A 23,843-nucleotide genomic window follows, 5' to 3' on the forward strand; every position below is an offset into this window, starting at 1 on the left:
CTGCCGCCACGGCTGCAGTTGGCTGATCGGTCATCGCTGATTAACCAAGTGTCTTACATTTGTATATCTCTTTCATTCTCTCACACTGCTCGCTCACTTCGTGGCAATGGCAATCATCAATGGCTTACTAACAGGATCCAGCCTGAATACGGGGCCCGAGAATAAAATATTCGCGCCGGCTTCATCGAATCCCACTCTTAACACCTACACCTACTTCAGTCACAGCAATCACAATAACAACAATAACAACCAGAACGGAGGGCACGCGAATGGCAACCAGCAACTATCGGGCAGCCATCAGAATGGCGGCCAGGGCGGCGCCCAAAACGGCGGCCAAGCAATCAGCCAGAACGCTGCGAATGCCGAGGGCTCAAACGGGGCCGCCGGCGCCTCAGCCACTGGCATCGATCAGCACTACGTGTTCGGGGCTAAGCATCATATGCCCATCATACCCAATATGCCCATATTTCCATACAATTCGCCAACGCAAGCGCCATCATTTCAACAGTTTCCCCAACCCAACCATCCAGGTAGCGTGCTCAACCCGGGCTACCCCATGCATGGCCTGCAGCCGGTGAACCCCTACAATCCAGCGTTCGTATTTGGCCAGCTGCCGTTTTATTCTGGACCGGCCGGCACTGGTGGGCCGCCCGGGGGCGGTGGTGCCGGCGTCGGCATGCCCAGCTCTAGCATGGGCATCCTCGGAGGCGGCGGCGGCGGTCTGGCGCCATACGGCAGTAACTACCAGGGCTACCAGACCCACCACTCGAATGCGAACATGTACAACAAGCCGCCGCCACAGTACCAGAACCAGAACCAACAGAATCCCTACAATCGCCAGACCCAAGCGCATCCTTCGGCAGCTCTGCGGTGCGGTAACTCCAGCGCCCCGCTCATCGGCCTGCTCGCGGTCCTCGTGTTGCTGCTGGCCCACCGAGGCAGCGCTAGTGGCAGCACGTAATAAGATGCAGCAGCAGTCGCTCTGGATCCTGCAACACGTCGACGATCAAATCAGCTATTGCTATTTCTTTTCCTTCAGTTCCCATTATTATGTTACGTTAATTTCTATAGCCTGGTTTTATGGAATGCTAGATTAAGGAATGCGCCTCGACCCGGATTTAATAGCAGTCGCAGCGACTAGAGAGTCGGTGATATCACGATCTCACTCCAAGTGCAACAGCAGCCACAACAACAACGAAAACAATAGCAGCTAAAAATTTAGATTTAATTCAGCATGCGATTATTTGCATATACATACATAGTTGAAGCATTGACAATATATGTATTCTGGGAGCTATCTCTGTTTGAATATGCTCTTAAGTGTATGTGTGTGCCTATGTGTGCATGCGTGTGTGTGCGTGTGTGTGTGTGCATGTGTGGGTCCATTTGTGTGGTCTAACGAGCCGCTGTAATAGTCGTTGCCCTGAAGGCTCGTTGCACTCGTTGCTCCATGTTTTTTGCAGCTCAATTAAATTGGAATTTAATTTCAGGCTTAGAGCGAGTACCGGACATCAGCCGCAGACTTAGTTGCCACACACACACACACACACGCGCACATGTGCTAACTTTGGTAGCAACTTTGATGTTGAATGTTAATTTAATTTTTGTTGCTGCTACAAATTTTGTGGCAAGCACTTCCGGCATTTATTGCGTCGTTCATATTGCTGCCGTTGCAGTTGCTGTTGCAGTTGCAGTTGCAGTTGCAGTTGCTGTTTCTGCTGCGCCCCCCCCCCTGGCCCCTCAACAAACCAGCAGTCAGTTGTAGAAGCAGTTGCGCGTGTCAATCAAAATGCATAAAAACAAACTGATTTGAGGCTGCAAAGAAACAAATAAAGAAAAGATAAATGTGGATGCGCTAATAATTAGAAATCGAGACATTTAAAGAAAAATTATGTGCACAAAGTACACAATTAAATGTAATTTTAACAATTTTTTTTACATACAAAAAAGTAATGACAAAACTAAAAATCAAAACACAAATACAAAATAATTCTAGAATTTGCCAGTATCATAAAAGCTGAGCCGGGACTAAAACAGTAAATCCAAATGCAACAAATATTTTCAGAAATACAGTTACGAATCTGATTAAATGTCAAAAGTACCAATCTCTAGTTGCTGTCCGATAAATGCTATCGATCACATTTGTATATCGATCAATGCCAGAAATGGGGAGCTCAATCGGACAGCATCTCCCTCCTGTGGATTGAAATCCATGTTAAACGACAACACATATTTTCACACACACATACATATTTAATTTTAAATTTAAGATAAAATATGGGAAAACAACTAATTTCAAGAAACGTCAACATTTTGTCTATCATGTGAATGCTCTAATTTTTTTTTATATCATTTATTATAACTACAGTCGAGTCTCTATAAATCGTACACCCCTAAATCAAAAATCGCGAAAAATCGAAAACATATATATATATATAACCCATTTGAAAGATATTGATAATTTTAATTGGTAATTTTAATTTTCTGTGTAGATAAAAAAAAAAAAAAAAAAAAAAAAAAAAAAAACTGAAGCCCTTGCCATTTCGAATTATCGGGATTCTACTGTATTATTTTTATTATTATTATTATAATTTCAAAAACAATTTACGTTCACCAAACTGTTTTTATATAATTATTTTGTATATTTGTTGGTTGTAATTTGTATAGCAAATTAAATTTTCCCTTACAATATTTTAATACACATATTAAAGTCGTGTTTTCCCTTATTGTTTTTTTTTTTTTTTTTTGGGACTTAAATTTATTTGTATAAATCTACTGCAAATATAGCACAAACCAACCAAAAATTTATATAGGTATAAATATAATTACTCCGTCCGAACACGCATTCTGCGCATTCTTGTTATTATTTCCCATTTATTTAAACACTCACACATGCACACACAGACGCAAATAAGCAATGGCATTAATTTGAATGGAATTCTACTAATAGAAAAAATAAAATAAAAATTTAAACAATGAACAGTATTAATGAATTAACTAAAGCATTTGATGAAATACATACATACATACAATTACAGATATATATATATATATATATATGTATATAATCTTAAATTTATTCCTGGCAAAAATATAATGAAATATTATTACAACTTTTTGAAGTGCATGCATGCATAAACTTTCATAATATATATAATACATAAATTAGCTATAGTTAAAGCAGGGTACGCAAGGTGTTCGGCTATTCTCGTTTCAAAAACTAATTGATAGCGGCAGGGAGAGCATCTACCGTATCTGCTTCAATTTGGCGTTGTACATAGCAGTCGCATTTATGAGTATATATATATATATATATATATATATTATATTATATATATTAACCAATATACTTATCTATACGGCAAATAAGACTTATAAGAACTAAGCAAACAAAAAAAAAAAAAAAAAAATCAAACTCAAAGTTGTGTAGAATTTAAATGTTGCATTAACGATAATTTTTTATCGATAACTTTATCGACTGTAGGCATATACAGAAACGCTAATCAAAACGTAACAGAGGCAACTGTAATGAAACTTTAATTAAAATAAGTTAACCTAAATAAAAACTAGAATTGATTAGAACAAATTAAGAAATCCTCCTTGCCCCACTCCCTAGCATAGATTGGGCTTTAATTCATTTTTTCTTCATTTTTGACGTCTTCTTTGTTTTGGCCTTGTTTAATGCTTATCGCTTTTTATGTTTCCCTTCTTCTTGTTTTTCTTCATAAATTATGTTTTGCCCTTTTGTCAAACGCTTTTGTGGCTAACTCTAACTGCTTACCGCTACTGCGCTGCTGCTGTTGCTGCGATGCTGCTGCGATGCTGCGGCAATGCAATCGCTGCGTCTGATCCACAGTGAGCGGCGGCAACACGCACAACTCGTACGCGCCGAACGGACCCAGCGCCCCGCTGCCGGAGGCAGATGGCAGTCAGGGTGGCGCCGGTGGCGCAGCTGGTGGATACGGTGGCGGCGGCGCAGGTGGATATGGTAATGGCTTCTCGGCTGGCGGACATGGTCTCTATCCCACGCTCCCCAACAACAACAACAATGGTGGCGGTGCTGCTGGCTACAATCCGTATGGCGGCTACAATCCACAAGGCGGCTACAATCCACAAGGCGGCTACAATCCGCAGGGTGGCTACCACCCGCAGGGCGGTTACCAGCCCGCTCCTGGCGGTGGCTATCAGCCGGTGCCCGGCTACACTCCGCCCGCGCCTGGCTATGACAATGGTGGCGGTGGCGCTGCCCAGAAGCCCAAGGACAAGCAGGGCGGCGGCTTCTTCTCCAGCTTCTTCTCGAATCCGGCGGTGAGTCAAGCGGTTTCCGGTATCATTGCAGGCCAAATAGCCAAGCAGCTGCAGGGCGGTGGGGCCAACGGTGGCGCTAACGCAGGCGGGGCCAACGGCTACCAGCCCAGCGGTGGCTACTCAAGTGGCGGCGGTGGCGGCTCATCCGGCGGCTCGTCCGGTGGCAGTAATCTACTTGGCGGCCTCCTTGGCTCTGTGCTCTCTGGCGGCGGTGCCAGCGGCAATGCCGGCGGCGGCGGCGGTGCCAGCAGCTTCCTCGGCAGCCTCCTCAGCGGCGGTGGCACTGGAGGCGCCACCCATGGCGGCGGTGGTGGCAGCGGCCTCAGCGAGATTTTCAACTCCAAGAACTTTGGTGGCCTCTTCAGCGAAAACCCATCCTCGCGCAGTGGCTCCGGCGGCGCTAGCAGCAACGGCGCCAAGGACTACCCCACTCAGCCGCCCAACAGCTACTACGGCTAAGGATCTGCGGACGACGGAGCATGTGGACACCAGCAAATATATATATCCACGGCTGGCTTGGCCCTACTTTCTAATAATTTTCACCACTTTATATCTAATCATATATACTATATATATGTATAATCAAATGGAGGATTTTCAATGAACTAAGAAAAGAACAATACTAACAAACAGAATCTAATACAAATACAAATGCATAAGCAACATGGAAATGCAAATATAAATAGAAACACAACTTCAAATACAAATATGTACCCACAGAACACATACACACACACACACACACAGGCAAATATATACACATATATATACTATTTGAAAGATGATTTCAACAAATACTTGATGTTAAAACAAAAAATCAAATACAATTCATATTACGCATTCAACAAATATAAACACGAATCAAAACTTAAGCTAATTGTGAAAAACAAACAGAAGCAGACAGAAAATCGATTAATTTGTAAATAGAAAAACGTAAGAATTTAAAGCCACACAACAAAGCATTTTCATTTCATCCCGGCACGGGCTCACCCTAGCTAAGCGAAGGTAAGTGTTGGACGAAAGCCTTGCTACAGACCAGTGTTGCCAATTTTTGCTCTGTTCTGTAAAGCTGTTCTTAGTGGCCGAAATTTTGTGAAAAAAATCGGAAAAATCTGATGCTTTTTGCTTTGATTTGATTGATATTTAACTATAGTCTTAACAGCTTATAATCATGGCATTATTTCTTCAACCACCGCAAGCTGTATCTGTGAAGTTTTACAATATATATGTTTTGCCTGACGCTTGAAATTGAGTTAAGCCTCACAGTATTGATCTGACGAAAAGTTTTACCCACTTGCGCAATCCTTAGAAACACGCCTCTCAACCCAAAACTTTGTAGCGTCTTGAGTAGTTTCCTACTGAATTGGGTGAATGTTTCTATATGGGTGTTCAATACTATCAATGTTCGCCAAAAATATATATGCATGAAAAGGAATCAAAATTGTTCACTATTTGAAAATTTATCGGCAACCTTTAACACATAAATTCTTGTACTACACGCAATAAGTTGTTCTGAATTAAATATAAATCATATCTTAGTTTAGTTAGTTCCATATTATTACCGCTTGGTTCGTCCATTGAAAATTGAATTACTGAACTATTTGGTTTTAATTCAACTACAGTGAAGAAAACTTCATTCTTCATACGAATTATCCCTACAAAATACGAAAACTTGCTTAATAAATAAAAAAGTGTAAATAAGGCAAATTATTCTTTAAAAAATCCAGAATTCCCGCTGCCCGCTGTTTTTGAATTTTTCCCGCAATCGGCCAGATTTGACGGGAAAAAGCTGATTTGGCAACACTGCTACAGACCAGCAGATGCCTCCGTAATGAGCCATAGATAAAGGCGATGCTCAGACAGCTTCATCTATGGGATATCGCTAGAAGGCGTGGCATGCTGGCCAGAAGACTCTGCCCCAGAAGAAAACGCAAAGTCGGGCTGCACACAGGAGAGTTGCCGGATCGCTCCGTTATATTCTCATTTCAATATTGAAGCAGCCCCTCAGTTCGGGAAAGAACATTTGTATATTTCCTTTCAATATATGTATGTATTTATGTATGTAATGCTACTGGACAACACACCTGCCTCTTCCTCTGTCAGCTAGATTCATACGCTAATTACAACTGGAGTACGATAAGTTGGCAATAAATGAAGTTGGACACAATGCAACAGACAGAAGGGTATATATGTATATAGATTTGGGGTATGAGCGAGAGATCCTTTCAAGTGCTTGCGATCTGCGCTGCATAGGGAAACCCACAGCCGACTTGCCGCTTGTTGTGGTTCTGTTACAGTGGCTCGCAGTGGATAATACAAAAACACACACACACACACACACACACACATAGACACACTCGAGTTAGGGCTGTTGAGGTCGCACAATATGTATATTATACGCTAAGATCCTCTAGCTGGAAGTTGGCAAACGCAACGAGATGGCCATTTGGCTTTGGTTAACCGACAACCGTTTTGTAATTTATTTAAGTAATAAAATAAATATACGAGTATGTACATTGCTGCCGCCAGAGGCAGTGGCAGAGGCAGTAGCAGTGAGCGGAGCACCTGGCTGGAGTGGCGCAAGGAGTAGAAGCAGCTAACCGGAGGACGAGCTCAGTGCCAGCTGTGACTGGGACACACATACACACGTGTACGCCACCACCAGCACATATGCGTGTGTATATTGTACATTAAGTGCGAGTGCTGCTAGTGTTGGATAGTGCAACAACTGTGTTGTTGTTGTTGCTGCCATTGTTGCTGTCGTTGTTGTTGGCAGCGAAAGTGCGCTTGAAGTGCACGGAGCACCTACTTGGCCAAAGTGAATTTAGTGTCAAGTGCAGGAAAATGTGAAAAGCAGCTACGAGTTAGTTTTTCATATTTAAGCAGCACTAGACGCGACAACAACAACAACAGCAGCAACATTAATAGCAACAACGCCGATGTTGACGCTGGGGGCAGCAAGCGCTTGCCCCAATCTTCCACCTTCGAACGTTTCATGCCACATCTACATAGCCATAGCCAAGCCGTTGCCTGGGGTCTGTTCAGTGTGGCTGTTGGCACTTGGGCGCCGTGTGTATGGTGGGGACCAGGCGGGGGCAGCCTGGCTGCAAAACAATGACGTGCCGTATTTAGAAGCTAACGGAAAGCCCGTAGCTGAAGCTGACGCTAAAGCTGACGCTGAAGCTGAAGCGTTGCATCCTGTCCTGTTCCACACCGCGCGGCGAACGTCGGATGTCGTTGACTTTTCAAGTCGCATTAGGCGAATGGGCTGGCAGCAGGCGCAGTGGCAGGAGACGTGGAATGTGAAGAGCAGCTTGCAATGATTGGAACGAGGTGCGCATAAAAATACATGTAAGAGGCTTTCAGCTTATTGTTTGGCACAGTCGCTGTCGCGTTTTGTGATTGCACACACAAGCCACCTCCTCGCCCCCTGCCACACGGTCCATCGGCTTAATTTTATTGATATTACGCGTACTTGTCGCAGCCCAGGTCGACAGACCCCCACCAAAACCTACCCACCCACCTACGCCTGGGCCGCTCCTTGAGGCAGCCTATTAATTTTCATGCGTGAGGTGATTTTTATAAACAGCCCAAAACTGAGAAACGAGCTGAAGGAGGAGTCTGGATAACCAGCAGAACCAGCAGCCGCTGCTTTTATATACATTCCTGACAGCTTCAATCCAATTACGTGCCATAATCAACCAGACACGTGCTTGTCTTTTACGAGTACGAAAAGGCAAAAAAAAAAAAAAAAAACAGCCAGGATTGCAGATTGGCTGAGCAGTTGCTAAAATCTACAGCCGCTGAAGCCTGTGGATCTGGGTCTGGATCTGGCAAATGCCTCATTTGGACATTCACTTAACAGTTTTGATTGTAATCACTTTTGAGTTGTTTTGGGAGCAGCGCCGAAACTTGACTTATGCTTCTTCTTTCCTGGAAAATCACCCTGCTTTCATCTTAAATACATGACCTGAGCTTGCGATGTCATAACAAATATTATAAATAAATACCGTGTGGAGAGTACAGCGTGCACATTTCCTTATCGCCTTTCGGTATATTCAGTATCCTTACTTACATAAATTGTGAGTAATACAGAAAGTTCTTATTCGTATTGAGCGTACATTCTGTGACTCTATTGTCCGTCTATCTGTGCTTCCTTCCAGGCGATCTCGGTTAGTAATCTTAATTTATATGGAGTTGGTGCCTATTGGCTATTCTTTATGAACGACTTGACAGTTTACACATGCAGTTTCAAGTAACCAGACAATGAAGCATAATCCGTATCTAAATTTGTCTGTAATTTCTCAGAGTACAGTAAACTATGGGCTGGGATAGTGTTCGAAAGTATTATTTCTGAACTAACGAAATTTTATTCAACTTTGCCGTTGATGACGTTAAATTTTTTATACCCTGAGCCCATTGAAAATGGGAAATCAAGGTATAATGGTTTTGTTAAATGTATGTAACAGGCAGAAGGAGGCGTGGCAGACCCCATAAAGTATATATATTCTTGATCAGGACGACGAGCTGAGTCGATATATCCCTGTCCGTCTGTCCGTCCGACCGTATGAACGCCTAGATCTCAGATGTTATAAGAGCTAGGGAGCTGAAATTTGACTTGCATACCCGTTTATACCATACGCAGTACAAGTTTATCATATTCTTTCGATAACTCATTCGATACTTTTTTATCGAGAATTATCGAAAAATTGATTTTGTTTTTTCAGCCTAATTTGAACACTTTTAGACCTGGAGACATCAGATTTACTGTGTATATACAGTTGATTGATACGAAGATTTTGTTATTTACAGATTTTGGATACCACACCCCCTTCGCACACAAATATGTAAAAAAACGCATTTCAAGTACTAGAGACTTGTGCTTTGGAATGTACACACATTTTAACCATATGATTCTAGTTTCATAAAGGTAGTCCATCTAAAAAAGAAACTATTCAACGTTTTTGAGTTAAAAAAAAACGAATGCCAAAACATTTTTTCATTTTGACGAATAGTGAATCTTTTAGCTCTTGATTAGCTCTATAATTGGTGCTAAATCTGATTTTAGGCAAATGTTAGTTTTCAAGATAATCACAAAAACCCAAGAGGTTCGCAGGCTACAAAAAACGTGAGTCGCTTTTTAAATGAACAGTTTAACCTGAGATTTTAGTGAAACCTTAAGTGACAATTTATTACAAATAATTTTTAATTATTAGAATATTTACAATATTTTTTATTTGATTCAAAAATATTGAGTATTTATTTTGATTTTATAGTTTTAATCAGGGTCGAAGGTGACGTGTCGAATAAAACATTTTTTCCACCATCCGTTTTTTTTTTTTTTTTAATTTTTTAATTTTTTAGTAATTTTACATGAATAAAAGCATTAGAAATGATTCAATTTATTAATTATAATAAAATAGAGAAAATGATAACATATAAAATTGGTTTAAATTAGTTAAATTTGATGAATTAGTTATATAAAATATGTTCGCAGAACATGCTTTCATTGACTGTGAATGTTTTGGCTGTGGTTGAACTTTCTGGAGAGATGCCCATGTGCGTTAGTATTGTTAAGTATTTATACATGTACAAATAGGCTGGCATAGACTAAATGGTGTAGAGTATGTCGAGTACGCTTAGGAGTGGAGATCGACCAGACTGAGCCCAAGTTGAAGTGAATTATATTCTTTAGGAGGAAATAAATGAATGTGATTAGGAAAAGTTAATTAATCAATATGTTTAGACGCAATTATCATAGTTTTTATATAGAAAATTACCAAGCAAGAGGGATATTATGTTGAATAGTTATATGCTGTTCAGTAGCTACTTAACATATCAATAAACTATATCTGTTGGAATATTTAATCAGATTTACCATTTAAGTGTAAATTTTTGTATTATTGTAAGTAATATATACTGTAAGGTAGCTCGCCCACGGCCCACCTTACATTGTGCTTGCGCCGGAGGAAATTGGTAGCTTTTAGAAGATAAGGTTTAGGATATAGTTTGTAACATTTAAGTTTTGAATTTATAGATATAAGGAATGAAATCACCATTATAATTCGTTGTCGTAAGTGGTATAAGTTTGTAGTTCGTAAGATATTGTTAATTAGTTAGTAAGTAGTCATAAGTATCGTAGCAGCTAGCTTCTGTAGGCAGTGTTTAATTAGTTTTTGGTACTCATCGCGAGCGGACGAATTTTAAGAAGGGAATTAGTGGAATTAGTTTTTGGCCAGCATCGGGAACAGGTGCACTTTTAGGAGGTTAGATTTTCGGCGCACGGCGCGAGCGGTCGGGCGCGGATCACTTTTCGACACTCGGCGCGAGCATTTTGTACTAGAGATTTCGGACGACAGAATAAGAGGACGAATAGTTATAATGAATAAACTGAATATAACCGAAGAAAATAGCGTGAGTTCATTGGTAGTCAGTTCCCATCGCCTTATTAACCTTCGTTATTAACAATGGGCTCAGTCGGCCAGACGTGCCCAACGTGGTAACCTCTAACTGGTATCCTTCCCCCTTTTCTCTAACATTGCATGTCCCGTAGATACTTACAAATGTCATGTGAGTTCTGGCCCTGGTGAGACTGAGCTCCATAAATAAGTAACCTTTCAATACTTACATATAATATATAATTCAATGTTAAGCCTCAACTCTGTCGTCAAGGTCGGCATCCAGGCTTCAGTGGACAGGCCAATTCTTGCACAGCTGAAAAGTGTGAAGCCCCGTTGGGATTGCTAGTTAGCCAAGCGAACCCACTTGTAGTTCATACGCAACACAGCTCAACCAATTGGATAACGCTTTTAGGCATGAGCACATCCATCTGTATATGCCTCTAGTAAGAGCGCTCATGCTGCTCTTCTTGACTATTCAAACAATCTGTTAAAGCATGTTGCGTGTTACTTTGTCTTCAAAGCTTGCATTGCTTGGAATTTAAAACTTTATCTGAATGTTGCTATTTTCGAGATCACGGTGAACACGACAGACGCCGTCAATGTGCTGCCTGGGCTGGCGTGTCAAACAATTCCAGCAACAACAACAAACGACATGTGTAAGTTGTTGTTGTTGCTGCTTCTGCTGGGCAATAAAAGCGTTACAACTTAATTAATTAAGTGCAAATGATAAAAATGACCAAGCGGCACGAACTGCTCGGACCAACGCTGGCAGCAACAACAACCATTCAAGCGTCAACAGCAACAACAACAAAACAAAAAACTAATTAAGTTTTATGTGCAATTTTCGTGGCTGAAAAGTTTTGCCTCTATATTTGCGGTGATTGCGGCGTACCCCTGCAAGGGGCCTTGAACGTGTCCGTGTGTACATGTCTGGGTGCGAGTGTGTAGTTGTGTGTGTGTGACAAATCTGTGCACTGACATTTGCGGCGATTAATGAACGCTGGCAACGCAGAATATCTTTAATGTGCGTCCCATTAGGCAGCAGCCAGCCATGTTAGTTCCAACTAGTCAACTAAGCCGGAAAACTATAGCCTACTTATGTGGGCCGCATGCCAAAATATGTTGGTCTAGTCAAATGTTGTCCAGAGCAGAGCTACATGCGCATATGTCGCTGTCGCCGTCGCTTGTTAACATGCGTTTGGCGCGTGAGCCAAATAAATCAAGGACAATAGACAACTAGTGCCAGCCCCAACTGCGCCCCCATAGCGCCATTAAAAAGGGCCGGCTACGACTAGAACAGCAACTGCAATTTGGGCATTCAGTCGCTCTAAAGAGCTCCTGCATAACATTTGGTAAATTTTGCACAACAAACTGCATTCCCTGCCTACAGTCAACCGACTGATAGCTTTTGCGCAGATTTTCCAGCTGCTGTGGCTGCTGCTGCTGCGCGTATATTTACTTGAGTGCCAGCGACACTTGGAGAAAGAGCATCCCCAACGGTGGCAGCTGCTATGCCGCGAGCATCACATTTGCGAGCAATGCGACAGCTACAGCCAGGCGACAACGTGAAGTCGATCTCTGATTAAATATTCCAATGAAACAAAGGAGAGAGAGAGAGACTGAGGAAACTTCGGCTTTTATATTATTCATGGAGATAAATAATATTTCGAGTCTGAGCTTCGCATTTATCATAAGTTTCCACTGAAGGGGTCCTCAATAGGTTGCAGCAGGTGTCCAACAGACTAGCTGCCAAGCCACCCTTGGCATTTTCCAGCTCTATACTCTATACTCTTGTATATCCTCAATCTATAAATTGCTAAGATTAGGGGCGTGGCAAATCGGTAAGTGCATTTACCAATATGCCAGAATGTAGATTCGTGTTAACCGGTCAAGATGAAAAACACTAGGGTCATATCTACGACCATTGGGGGCGTGGCAAACCCCAAAAGTTTATATCTCCCACAGATTAAGAGCTTCAAATTTGGATAGATGCGTTACTAGTAGCCTCCTCTATCTATCGGTGACCCAAAAATGGAATCAAAAAACGCTGGAGCCTTTCCATTCAGCTCGATCTAAAAATTGGCCAAAAATGAGGTGTCTACGCTCAGTGGGGCGTGGTAAATCGGGAAAATCTGCATTTTTTACAGCATTAGAGCCACATTAACAACTAAATTGCTTATGGGATGTGAATGAGTATTCTACAGTTGGTAACGCCTGACTTCAACGTTCTTACTTGTTTAATTTCAATTTATACTGCATGTTTTATTAGCTTTTGAAGCTAACAAATAAAAGAACCTTTTATTATTGTCACTCACTGTAAGTCTCCCGCTCTGCTCTTCAACTGTATGAAGGTTGAGATCCTAATGAGTAAAAAACAGAAGACAAAGCACTCAGTGCATCTCAGTACTTTGCTGTATCTCTCATTATTAAGCCGCAGTTGCAGTAGCTTTACCCTCTAGATAGATTGGTGGGCTCTACATCTCTCTTTTGAGTGAGAAACATGGTTTTGTTGTTTTCAGCTGGTGAATTCTGCAAGAGCATCAAGGTATCCTTGTGATCCATTGCAGAGCTTTCGACTGTCAGCTGCAAATGTCACATTAATAGCCTTTAGAAGAAGCTTCTATTTGTTGCAAGGTGGGTCTGAGTATATCAGATCCCGCACGATTCTGTGGACCTCTGCCATCCTGGAAGCCAAAGCTGATCCGGCAAGATAACGAATGGAGTGAATACAAAATAAAATTGAGTCAAGAATTACTTTCAGCTGCTCGTAGAGCTGAATTCTCACTAGCTCTCATTAGGTGTCATTATTGACTACTCAATTCTTCTACTGGAAGTTTCATTGGGCTTGTCCACTTTGTAAATGGGACGCGATCAGTGCTGAATGACTTCGATCTGCACTTGAACAAGGAAAACATTTCCCGCTCAGTTGCTTGCAGTACTCGGACATGAAGCTATTCATATGTTAAAATTGTAACTTTGCAATAGTAAAGTAAGTAAAATTACAACTACAACAAATAAAATTACAACTACAACTATACAATGTGCGTGAGACTGCACTTGTGTGTGTGTGTACAGAGTAAATGATTATATGTGTGTTTGTCTGCTAGTCAAATCTGCATGTGTGTGTGCGTGTGGGAGTGCATGTTGAGAAGGAAAAGTTTTAGCTTAGTACACAACTTACCTCAACTTCTGCTATTGTAGAAATTTGTCAAGTTTTGGGCTCGTTGGCTGTGACTGTGTCCTGCGCTTTTTGCTTCCCGCTTCCCATTTCCTTCCTGCGACCTACGCCTCGCCCTGTCGAGTGGTTCAATTTCAGGGAGTAGTCGGCTATGCTCAAACTTTGTGTTGCAGTTGCAACAAAGTTCGCTGGCGTAATTGATGCACTCAAAGGCGCTGACATGCAAAAGGGATAAAGGCGCAACTTAGTTTCGTGTCCAGTCGGGGACGCACTTTTTGCAGGTGATAAATTTCGTAAAGGTATTTTAATTGATTTCGACCAACTTCCAATTTATATTATATATATATTTATATATATATATATATATGCGTATAAAATGCAACCAATCAAACCCGTCGTCTCGGGACGTACCAGAAGTGAGACATGAGGCTTTCAATTAAAAATTTAGAGAGGGGATCGAACTTTTGACGTCATTGTTGCCAAAAAGCAACAGCAGCAGGAACAGCAGGCACAGGAAACTTGTTGTGGCATTTGACAGAGTAAGAAAGAAGAACAGAGGAGGAGGGTGGGATGAGCAAAGCAGAGCAAGGGCTCGGAACGACATGCCATATGTGTGTGTGTGTGTGTGTGCTACAATGCAAATAGCCGAATTCGAAAAGACAAACGCCGAAACGTCGAAAAATGTAGGTGCCGGGCCTAGGGAGAGGAGAGCACGAAGCACATGAATAAATTTCCAAGCAACTGAAACGCTGAACCGAACGAGTTTTGCTTTGTTTTGGCGCCTCAGCGTATGCAACATAAAATGATCAGACAACGGCAGCAGTTGCAACAGTCGTTGCCGCATGCGGTATGCGGTGGCATTTTACTTGCTACATAGTTTGCCAGCTGGCGGACGACTTGCGTCTGAGCTGGAGAGGCAGCTACGCTCAACTTGCGCTGCAAAAGCCACAAAAATAAAGCAAAGACGACGACGACAAAGTATGGCAACAATGCATTACTTTTTGCAGCTATCAACTGTAAGTTCATGTGTGTATGCGAAAAATTAGAACCACAAATCATTTTGAAAACAATGCATATGCCATGTCATATATGAGGCAGTCGAATGGCTAGGCACTTGCCTCTCATCCGCAAGCGGGCCCCGAATTGTACGAATTCAATTCGAAGCTGAAACTTAAGCTGCCAGCACGCACAGAATCTTGATCTTCTTTAATTTTTTCTCCTCATGCTCGCATCGCGGCCTCGTCTCGCTCTTTCGATTTTTATTGACTCGGACTTTAATGTCTACTGGAAAAGCACTCTCAGTAATAATGATTGAAATTTAAATGAAAAGTTTTAGTCGGAATATGTTGATCCCTTTGCGATTTGAATTGCATTCGGCAACATATTTGCTGATATGGATATCCTGGCAAATTAATCAATCAGCCGTTCACAGCATGAGGCTGTATGGACTATTAATGAGCTTAAGGTAGTTAGTTCCCGGCCTCTTGAATCGCAATGCGCTCGTTGGCGTTGATTATGTGATTTATATAAGCATGGAGCACGACATCCTGAATCGATATCGTAGGCGCCCATAATCAAGCGGAGCCTCTGCCCCAGCTGCTTGCCAGCATGTGTCACTGACTTCTGGATTCGGAGTGTTTATAATCCTCATTTACCTACCAGTTGTGCACAAGGAGGAGCTCTAGGCCCGTTCACCCCTTGCCTTGGCCACAGAGGCCGCATTATGTGTACACAAGTATGGCAAATGCACATACACATACACATGGATGTACATATACGAATATGTAAATGACGGCTCGGTAGCACCGCCTCGCGCAGTCCACAGCCCACAGCCCACAGCCCACAACCCAGTGGCCTCAGCCCATAGCCCTCACTTCACGTTGCCTTGTTTGCAATTTAATATTCATTTTGAAAAAGCCCATTTACATTTGCGCTTTTGTGGCACCTTTGCGTGGGCCCCACCCCTTTTCTCATTTTTCTCATTTTTTTGTGCTCACACTGGAAATGGCAATGGCAGCGTCGCCGAAGCTTGGACGCGCAACATGGCGTATGCGTAATCTAAGCAAAGCCTCTTGCTTTTGTTCAACTTAATTCAACCGCAAGGCAACTAACAGCCAACAACCAAGAACCAACAACCACCGACAACCAACAACCAACAACCGACAACCTACAACCTACAACCTACAACCAGTTAGCAACTGCAGTTCATTATACAAGTGCTAGCCTAGTCGGAGGAATATCAAGAGTGTCCAACTGGTGGCAGTAGCTGCACGTTGTCAGAAATCCCACTTGCTGTTGCAAGAAATCCCACTCCAGCCCAGTGCCCCATCCTTTCGTTTGCATTTAACTGACATTCGGCACTAGCTCCGCACCGAGCGCCGGTGGTGCAGTGGCTAGCATGGTTGTTCCCCAAGCAGCTGATCCGGGTTCGATTCCCGGCCGGCGCACAGCATTGCGTGTTCGATTAATGCGCATTTTTTATTAATATAAAAAGTTTTCCACATTTCATTCTTTTACTGTGAGCACAAGCACAATTTTTGCACGTCGTCGCACTTGTTATGTGTTGAAATACCTCTATGGGGATATGAAGAAGATATGCATATGAAACGATAAAAGCTCTTTAAAGCTCTTAATCGTAACAACCAAGAAAAAATATTAAAGGTCTATTACAAATTCATCGCTTACATAACTGAGCGGCTAGTCCTAAAAGCTCATTAGAGCTCGATACAAAGTAATCAATTAACTTTTCTTGCATCAAATAAAAGCTCGCCGAAGTTATAAGCATAAGTTATTAATTAACTTGAATTACATACATGCTTATATAATTTTCTAATAAAAGCTTACATCGAACATTGCAAAAATAAATAAAAGTTTGTAACATTTTATATGTACTTTTCCAGTTTTTCTTGTAGCCCATTTGATCGAGCTACCCTCGCTGGATAGTAGCGCGTGTCCAACATTTATGTATAATCACATTAGGCTAGCTATACGCAAATGGTAGCCCTCCATTGCAGCTCGCAACGGTTAAAAGGACCAAAAGGTTAACAGGAAGTGGTCTACGCTAGTCGCTGGCATTTCAAAGGCTCGGACAATGCGCTGGCTAACGGAAGCGGCTGAAGCTCTAACCTTCTGTCAATGCCCGAGCAGTCATGGAAGCGCATGCACTATGCAGTGAATACTATGAGTCACCCGGCCCAACTCAAAGAAGAGCATTCAAAAAAGCTACAGCAAAAAATAAATTAAAACAAAACCATTATACCCTGATATCCCATTTTCACTGGGCTCAGGGTATAAAAATAATAGGAACCAAAAAAAAAAATAATAATAATAAAAGTAAAAAACATGTAAAACATAATAAAATAAAAATAAAGTGAATGTGTGTATGTATTTTGACTATAGAAATCATTGTTAAGTGGGTCCAAACCACTCCGGTAATAGTTCATGTGAGCTCAGTTCAGGTCAGCTCAGGTCAGTTTAAAGGCTCCATACCCATCTCAGCTGTGTTGACGGCTGAGCTCGCGCCGTAGTCGATGTCCGTAGGTGTGCGCACAGAGACGAAAAGAATCGAGGAATCGGTCCATGCACATGTGGATACAGTTTTCCTCCGGTCCGCTCAAGTGGTCGCGGGGCTTCGTGACGCATTTTTCGAAGCATTTGCAGGTCACCATGGCTAGTAGCTCCTGGACATTTGCCAACGCAATCTGTTGCTTCATCTGCCGTATCAGCTCCTTCGAGTCCCCATCGGATACCCGATCCATACCCCTTTATCGCTAACTCTCCCTTTCTCTGTCTCCCCTTCTTATCACACTCTCTCCCTCTTGCTCCCACTGTCTGTACCTTTGCAGACCTTACTTAACTGGAATTTATTTTTGTGGCTCACAGCTCGAACCAGTATCGAAAATGTTTTGAATTATATTTGAATAATCAGTTAATCCAAAGGCAACTTTGTAATATCGAACTAACACCGAACTGCTTGCTCCCAAGATCCGAATGATGCAGCTGTTGCTGCTGCTGCTGCTGCTGCTGTTGCCATGTCATGAGTGGTTCATCATGACTGGCCCTGCGCTTGCTGCTGCGCGAGGCTTTCCTTCAGCTCCGCCTGCAGTCTATTGCCAAAGGCACGTGCCACCAGGGTATAGGAGTCCATGTACCGATCCATGCACATGGAGATACACAGCCGCTGGCGGCTATCCAGGGAGTCCTCTGGCTTTGGCACACACTTATGAAAGCATTGAATCGACAGCCTGCTTAGCATCTTCTGCATTGTATCCAGCGTGGACGCCTTCTTGATTTTGATCTTCAGCTCGTCCTCATTGTACTTGGCCCGATTCAGACGCTTCGGTAGATATCCTAGTAGATTAACCATGCCCTCGCTGTCTATAGATAAAACTGGAAATAAGTTATGCTCTTTTACTACAAATTTGGGAAATATATCAAGGCTAACTTCTCACTTATCAAATGAGAATGGGAACTGGACTGCCTGCCAAGCAGGAAAATGTGTCAGACAGAGCACTCAAAATACATTTACTTTAGATGTTAAGCCCAACGTTATGGCAGGGACTGGATGTGAACTTATCCTGAAAATAGCTGACATCACCTATTCAAATTAACTTTTAAGAACTGTTGCGTCAGTCTATAGATAAATTCACTTTTGCTCGTCGAAAGAGTTAGCTTTCTTCAAAACGAAGAAAGAACTAATATCAAATGATTAAAATGTATAATATCTAGATTTGTTCTCCTCATCCATTTCCTAAATTGTTTTCAGGAATATACGTAAGTAGTTGTATCATATACATTTATATTTACTTACTGTAAAAATTATTCTTATACCCTGAACCTATTGAAAATGGGAAATCAGGGTATAATGGTTTTGTTAAAAGTATGTAACAGGCGGAAGGAGGCGTGGCAGACCCCACAAAGTATATATATTCTTGATCAGGGATACGAGCTGAATCGATTTGGCCCTGTCTGTCCGTCCGTCCGTATGTATGAACGCGTCCATCTCAGAAGATATAAGAGCTAGAGAAATTTATGTTCATGGGTCCGTGTATATCACGCGCATATCGAGTTTTTCATCCAAAGTCGATAGCTACTACCGATATTTTATTATCGATTAAAAACCTTATCGAAATGTACAGCGCTTATCATAATTATAGCCCACCCAGCAACTTAAACTTTGAGCCAGTTTTAACAACATTTTTAAGGTTTTTCAAAATTAAATTTTACAGCACTTTGTAGACTGGAGCATGTTTAGTAGATTTTTTTGAAATTTTTCTTCAATTTATGGAAAACTAAGAAAGAACCGTTAACTTTTGCTCTGTGCTAGCATTTTTGCTTGCATTTTTGTGTATCATAATTATAGCCCACTGTCGCAAATTTGAATTTATTAAGTGCGGAACAGACTTTTGGCTTTACAGACATTGTAATTAAGTAAATTTAGATAGTTTTTAAGAAATGCCGCTTGGAAAACAATTATCTTATTATGAAAAGGGCCGTATTTTCTCACTTTTCGAGTCAGGAGAGTCTATTTCGAGTATTTTTCGAATTTTGAAAAAAAGTCAAAGTGTAATTAAAAATTTTTTGGATAACCCCGAAGAATAAGGTTCAAGAAGACGTACTGGGTGAAAACCGTTACTAATTGCGCACAATAAACGCAAAATTATTAAGAAAGCCAGCAATAGCTTAACCGCTTGTACAGCTTTGGACGCACATGTGGCCGAATCTATGTCAGGGATGACTGTTTGGCGAGTACTTAAGAGCTCAGGAATCATAAAGAGATCTAAACTGACCAAACCACCCAAGTTGCTAAGTCGCCACAAGGTTGCTCAACTTGATTTTGCCGAAAGACACCCTGCGACCGATCTGACATACGCCCGTTTGTATCATCGTCTTTCGGCTTACAGTATATTTATAAATTTTTACCCTAACAGGTCACATTTTCTGATGGGAAGAAGTTTAACCTGGATGGTCCTGATGGGTTTGATACTTCTTAGCATGATTTGAGGAAGGATCCCATGTTTTTTTCAAGGACAGACTTTGGAGGTGGCTCAGTCATGATTTGGGGTCCATTTTTTTCATTTGGAACCTGGGAATTAAAGTTTGTAACGAACCGAATGAACAGTGAAGAGTATATTCAGGCTCTGGATAGTAGTCTCATTTCATATTTAAGGGAATTACGTGAGAAACCAATGGTTTTCCAACAGGATAATGCCAGAATCCATGTGAGCAGACGTACAAAAGAGTGTTTGGAGGAATGTCATGTTGATGTCCTTGACTGGCCAGCATGTTTTTCTCAACCCGATAGAAAATGTCTGGGGTAATCTAACAAGACGTGTGTATGCCAAAAATCGCCAATTGGAGACAGTTGGATATCTTAAAACGCAAATTCTAAATGAATGACAAAGTTTCGAAAAGGACCTTTTATTAAATTTAGTGGTTTCAATGAGGAAGGGAATTTTTGAGTTGACTAAGGCAAATGGAGGCCGGACTAAGTATTAACATTAGTTTTTCCATCAATCCGCAACGGATTTTTTTTTACCAAAATATGAATATGGGCTATAATTTTGATATAGCAAATGGTGCTGTTTTTCTTTGTTTTTTACATATTTTTCAGAAATCGTTATTACCCCATGCGTGTTTATGCGTGCATGCCTATGTGCGTCTGTGCGCGTGTTTCTTGTGTAAGCAGAAATACGCGAATAATTGCTGAAATATCAATTCTTAGAAGGGTTCAGGGGATTTCGTAGTCGAGCAGTCTCGACTAGAGCCTTCTTACTTGTTTCTTTCAGTATATCTTAAGCTAAACACATGAGGAACCTTTGTAGATTCAACTCAGGCTCCAGACTTTCTGGACTTCAAGCATTGGCCGAGCCAACAGGCCTATTTAAGGACTTGTCTGAAATATGTTTTAAAGCGTGCTCCTCCAGGAATTTCAGCTGCCTACTGTCACGTTTTATATTGATATTTTAAAATGAAGGAACAACATGTAAGCAGCCATCGAGGAATAACGAACAATGAGTAACGAACAACTAACAATCGGCAAGAACTAAAAACAAATGGCTGAACAAATTTCTGCGCATTTCCCATTTGCAAGCGCCGTTCGCTTCGTACGTGCCGGCGAGGCGAGTAGGATGTGTGCAGTGCGGCCAGAGCGGGATAGTGGGCCGGTGCAGCAGTGTAGCAGTTGAGAAGTTGAGCAGTTGAACGCCGCCCAACACATCGACAAGCGGATGCAGACGGCCACGTAGCAATGGAAATGACGCAACGCAAAAGCCGACGACACGGCACGGAAATTGCAATTGAGTGCAAATTGTTGGATTCGGGATCTGGCGGCTAATGCGGGAGCCATAATATCGGAGCACGTGAACAAGTTTTCAGCCGGGCTGGGTCAGCTGATAGGCGCTTTGTTTAACTTGGGCAGTGACTAAATATTTCATAAGTTACAGCTCGAGCGGTGAATAAATAAATCTGGCCGAGGCTTTCGTGCCTGGGACAGTCGAGGCCTGTGCAAGGGACCGAAAGAGCTGACAGCTTTAAGAGAGTGAATGTCCGCCCACCTCTTGTGAACGGTAAACAAGTGGGAAGCAAAAAACATTATAAGGGCAGGCGGCGCACTGGCTTTGTTTGTTCACGACTTTAATGTAGCCGACGCGAAGCAACATGTCGATTGTCACGTTCACGCGCGACTTTTATCGCGCGCAAATCGCTCGAAAGCCAACTTGAACTCAACGTGGTCGAAAAGCCGCGATTAATACTTCGCTTATGTTTAAGGCGCATATACTCTCATCAAAGCTGCCATCATTTTATGCACGCACGCAGTGCATAGAATCGTTTAGTTAACGACAGACAGGTAGGCGAGTTTTCCACAAATGCAGATGGAAATGTTGGCAGTTCTTATCTGCGCTTTACTATCGTACAGTTCGTAATATGTATGTATACAGGCTTATGAATAGACTAAGACAGTGCGAAATAAACTCACATTGAGATGTTAAAATGAATCACTCAGTCAAGCAATCGGGTATATGTGTATAAGTACATATAAGCAATTCTCTAGTGGCGAATGTGACATTTGTACGTTTTTGAGTTTAAAACAATTAAGAAGGCTCTAGTCGAGACTGCTCGACTAGGAGATACCCTGAACCCTTCAAGCTGATATTCTAATTATTCTGCACTTCTTCTATGCACACATACATACACATGCATCCAGACGCACGTATGACAACGCGCTCTGCTGACGGCGCAGTAAGCAGCGACTGCGCTTGGGCTGCACTGCAATGTGGCCAATATTATACGAATTTATTTGTTGAATAATTTGATTTCTAGATGTACAATCTTAATGAAACTTTCAGATCGTAATTATATGGTGAAAAAGTGTGTACATTCCGAAGCACAAGTCTCTAGTACTTGAAATGCGTTTTTTACAAATTGGCGTGGTATCCAAAATCTGTAAATTACAAAATCTTCCTATCAATCAACTGTATATACACAGTAAATCTGAAGTCTCTAGGTCTAAATTAGTTCAAATTAGCCTGAAAAAACAAAATCAGTTTTTCGATTATTCTCGATAAAAAGTTATCGAATGATTTATCGAAAAAATAAAGCAAACTCGTGCTGCGTATGGTACACACGAGTATGCATGCCAAATTCAGCTCTCTAGCTCTTTTAACTTCTGAGATCGACGCACTCATACGCACAGACGGACGGAAAATGCATTTTCCGATTTGCCACGCCCCTAGTGGGCGTATCAGGAAAATTTTAACACTTTACAAATCGGAGATATACACGAGTATGAGTTCCAAATTTCAAGTCACTAGCTTCAATAGCGCCGAAATAGATTGCGTTCATACGGACAGACGGACGGGCGGACAGCAAGGCGGACATTGCACAAAACCAATATACTAATTCCCATTCGTGAATGAGTATAATAATTCACTTTCGTGAATGAGCATAATACTTTTGTCAATACCTCACACACAGCTTGTTTTATTCTATTTCAACATCTACCCACCCTTATTTAAAACCCCTATATCAACATATCAACAAGTGGGAGCTGTTCCTTTTAAATGGGTTCGATGCTGCTTTAGGCCAATAAAAATTGCTCGATTGAGCATCAATTTAAAATATACTTACCATCTATTCTAACCACAAAATCTAAGAATTGTTAAATATTTAATCCATAACAAAAAAGTTTTATATAGCTAGCTAAGACATGTATGTGAGACCTGGTTGCTCACAACTGCAGCATTTGTACATCTACGCTTAACATGAATAAAGTTGATCAATAAATGGGCACTGAGCCGTATTAGCTAATCCTTTTAAGGAATGTTTTGAAGACCACAAAATGTCAGAGACTACACGTTTAGTAAATGTCTGCATTGTGATGAATTTACAATTTATGAATGAATCAAACGAGTGTGAGTCTTTTGGAAGAAGAAGCACTTTGTCAAGGAACCTGTATTGATTGAACAGAAAGCATACGCCAGAAGTGCAGGGTATATGTTAGTCGAGCGCACTGCCCAACACATCTTTTGGAGAAGCAAGCACTGCAGATGTCTTTGCCAAGGAGCCGGGAATGTCAATCATTCATGCCGACACCTTACACTCGGGCCACAGGGTATACGCTGGTTGAGCACACTGCCCAACATATCTCTGAGAAAACCTTTTAATTAATCTAAATTGCTTGCAAATGTGGTAACAATTGGCAAGCCCAAGCTATTAAAAATGTATGCGCTCATAAGTCAAGCATATTCGAGAGCTTTTGCGTTGGCTTTTCGATTAAATATAAATTGCATATCAGAGTGAACAAGCACTTTATCCCAGGTGGCTTTGAACGTTTTAATTGCAATCGTAGACAGTCTTAAATTAAATGAAAACTCAACAATGCCAATGCCAGGGCATTCGTTTTCAGCAAATATTTTTATACCCTGAACCCATTGAAAATGGGAAATCAGGGTATA

At 41.7% G+C, this 23,843-nt stretch overlaps 3 protein-coding genes and 1 non-coding gene across 10 annotated transcripts in view; 2 read left to right on the forward strand and 2 right to left on the reverse strand.

The window, feature by feature from the left end:
* Positions 1-4,925, forward strand: part of LOC6586273 (loricrin) — a 104,292-nt gene extending 99,367 nt beyond the window's left edge. For 2 of the 4 annotated variants that reach the window (XM_044011023.1, XM_044011009.1), the window contains one exon: positions 135-2,422. In XM_044011023.1, coding sequence (XP_043866958.1) covers positions 135-961 — 827 coding nt within the window. In that variant the 3' untranslated portion in view covers positions 962-2,422. Of the gene's footprint in view, positions 1-134; positions 2,423-3,856 lie in introns of those variants that run through there. The other 2 variants (XM_044011087.1, XM_044011001.1) reach the window with 2 other exon arrangements.
* Positions 4,926-16,262: 11,337 nt separating this feature from the next.
* Trnag-ccc lies at positions 16,263-16,334 on the forward strand. Its single transcript has one exon. It is a non-coding gene; the product is annotated as a tRNA-Gly (tRNA).
* Positions 16,335-17,253: 919 nt separating this feature from the next.
* Positions 17,254-17,654, reverse strand: LOC6586275 (mitochondrial import inner membrane translocase subunit Tim13). The gene has a single exon (XM_002011858.4). The coding sequence runs from the start codon at positions 17,643-17,645 to the stop codon at positions 17,382-17,384; it is 264 nt and encodes an 87-aa protein (XP_002011894.1). The 5' UTR covers positions 17,646-17,654; the 3' UTR covers positions 17,254-17,381.
* A 95-nt stretch (positions 17,655-17,749) lies between these two features.
* Positions 17,750-23,843, reverse strand: part of LOC6586276 (mitochondrial import inner membrane translocase subunit Tim13) — an 83,465-nt gene continuing 77,371 nt past the window's right edge. For 3 of the 4 annotated variants that reach the window (XM_044009203.1, XM_044009204.1, XM_032733208.2), the window contains exon 2: positions 17,750-18,276. In XM_044009203.1, the coding sequence (XP_043865138.1) occupies positions 17,936-18,276 (341 nt within the window). In that variant the 3' untranslated portion in view covers positions 17,750-17,935. The remainder of the gene's footprint in view (positions 18,277-23,843) is intronic. The other variant, XR_006357342.1, reaches the window with a different exon arrangement.

This window comes from Drosophila mojavensis, unplaced genomic scaffold (genome assembly GCF_018153725.1).
Source record: "Drosophila mojavensis isolate 15081-1352.22 unplaced genomic scaffold, ASM1815372v1 contig_136, whole genome shotgun sequence".
Taxonomy (NCBI): Eukaryota; Metazoa; Arthropoda; class Insecta; order Diptera; family Drosophilidae; genus Drosophila; species Drosophila mojavensis.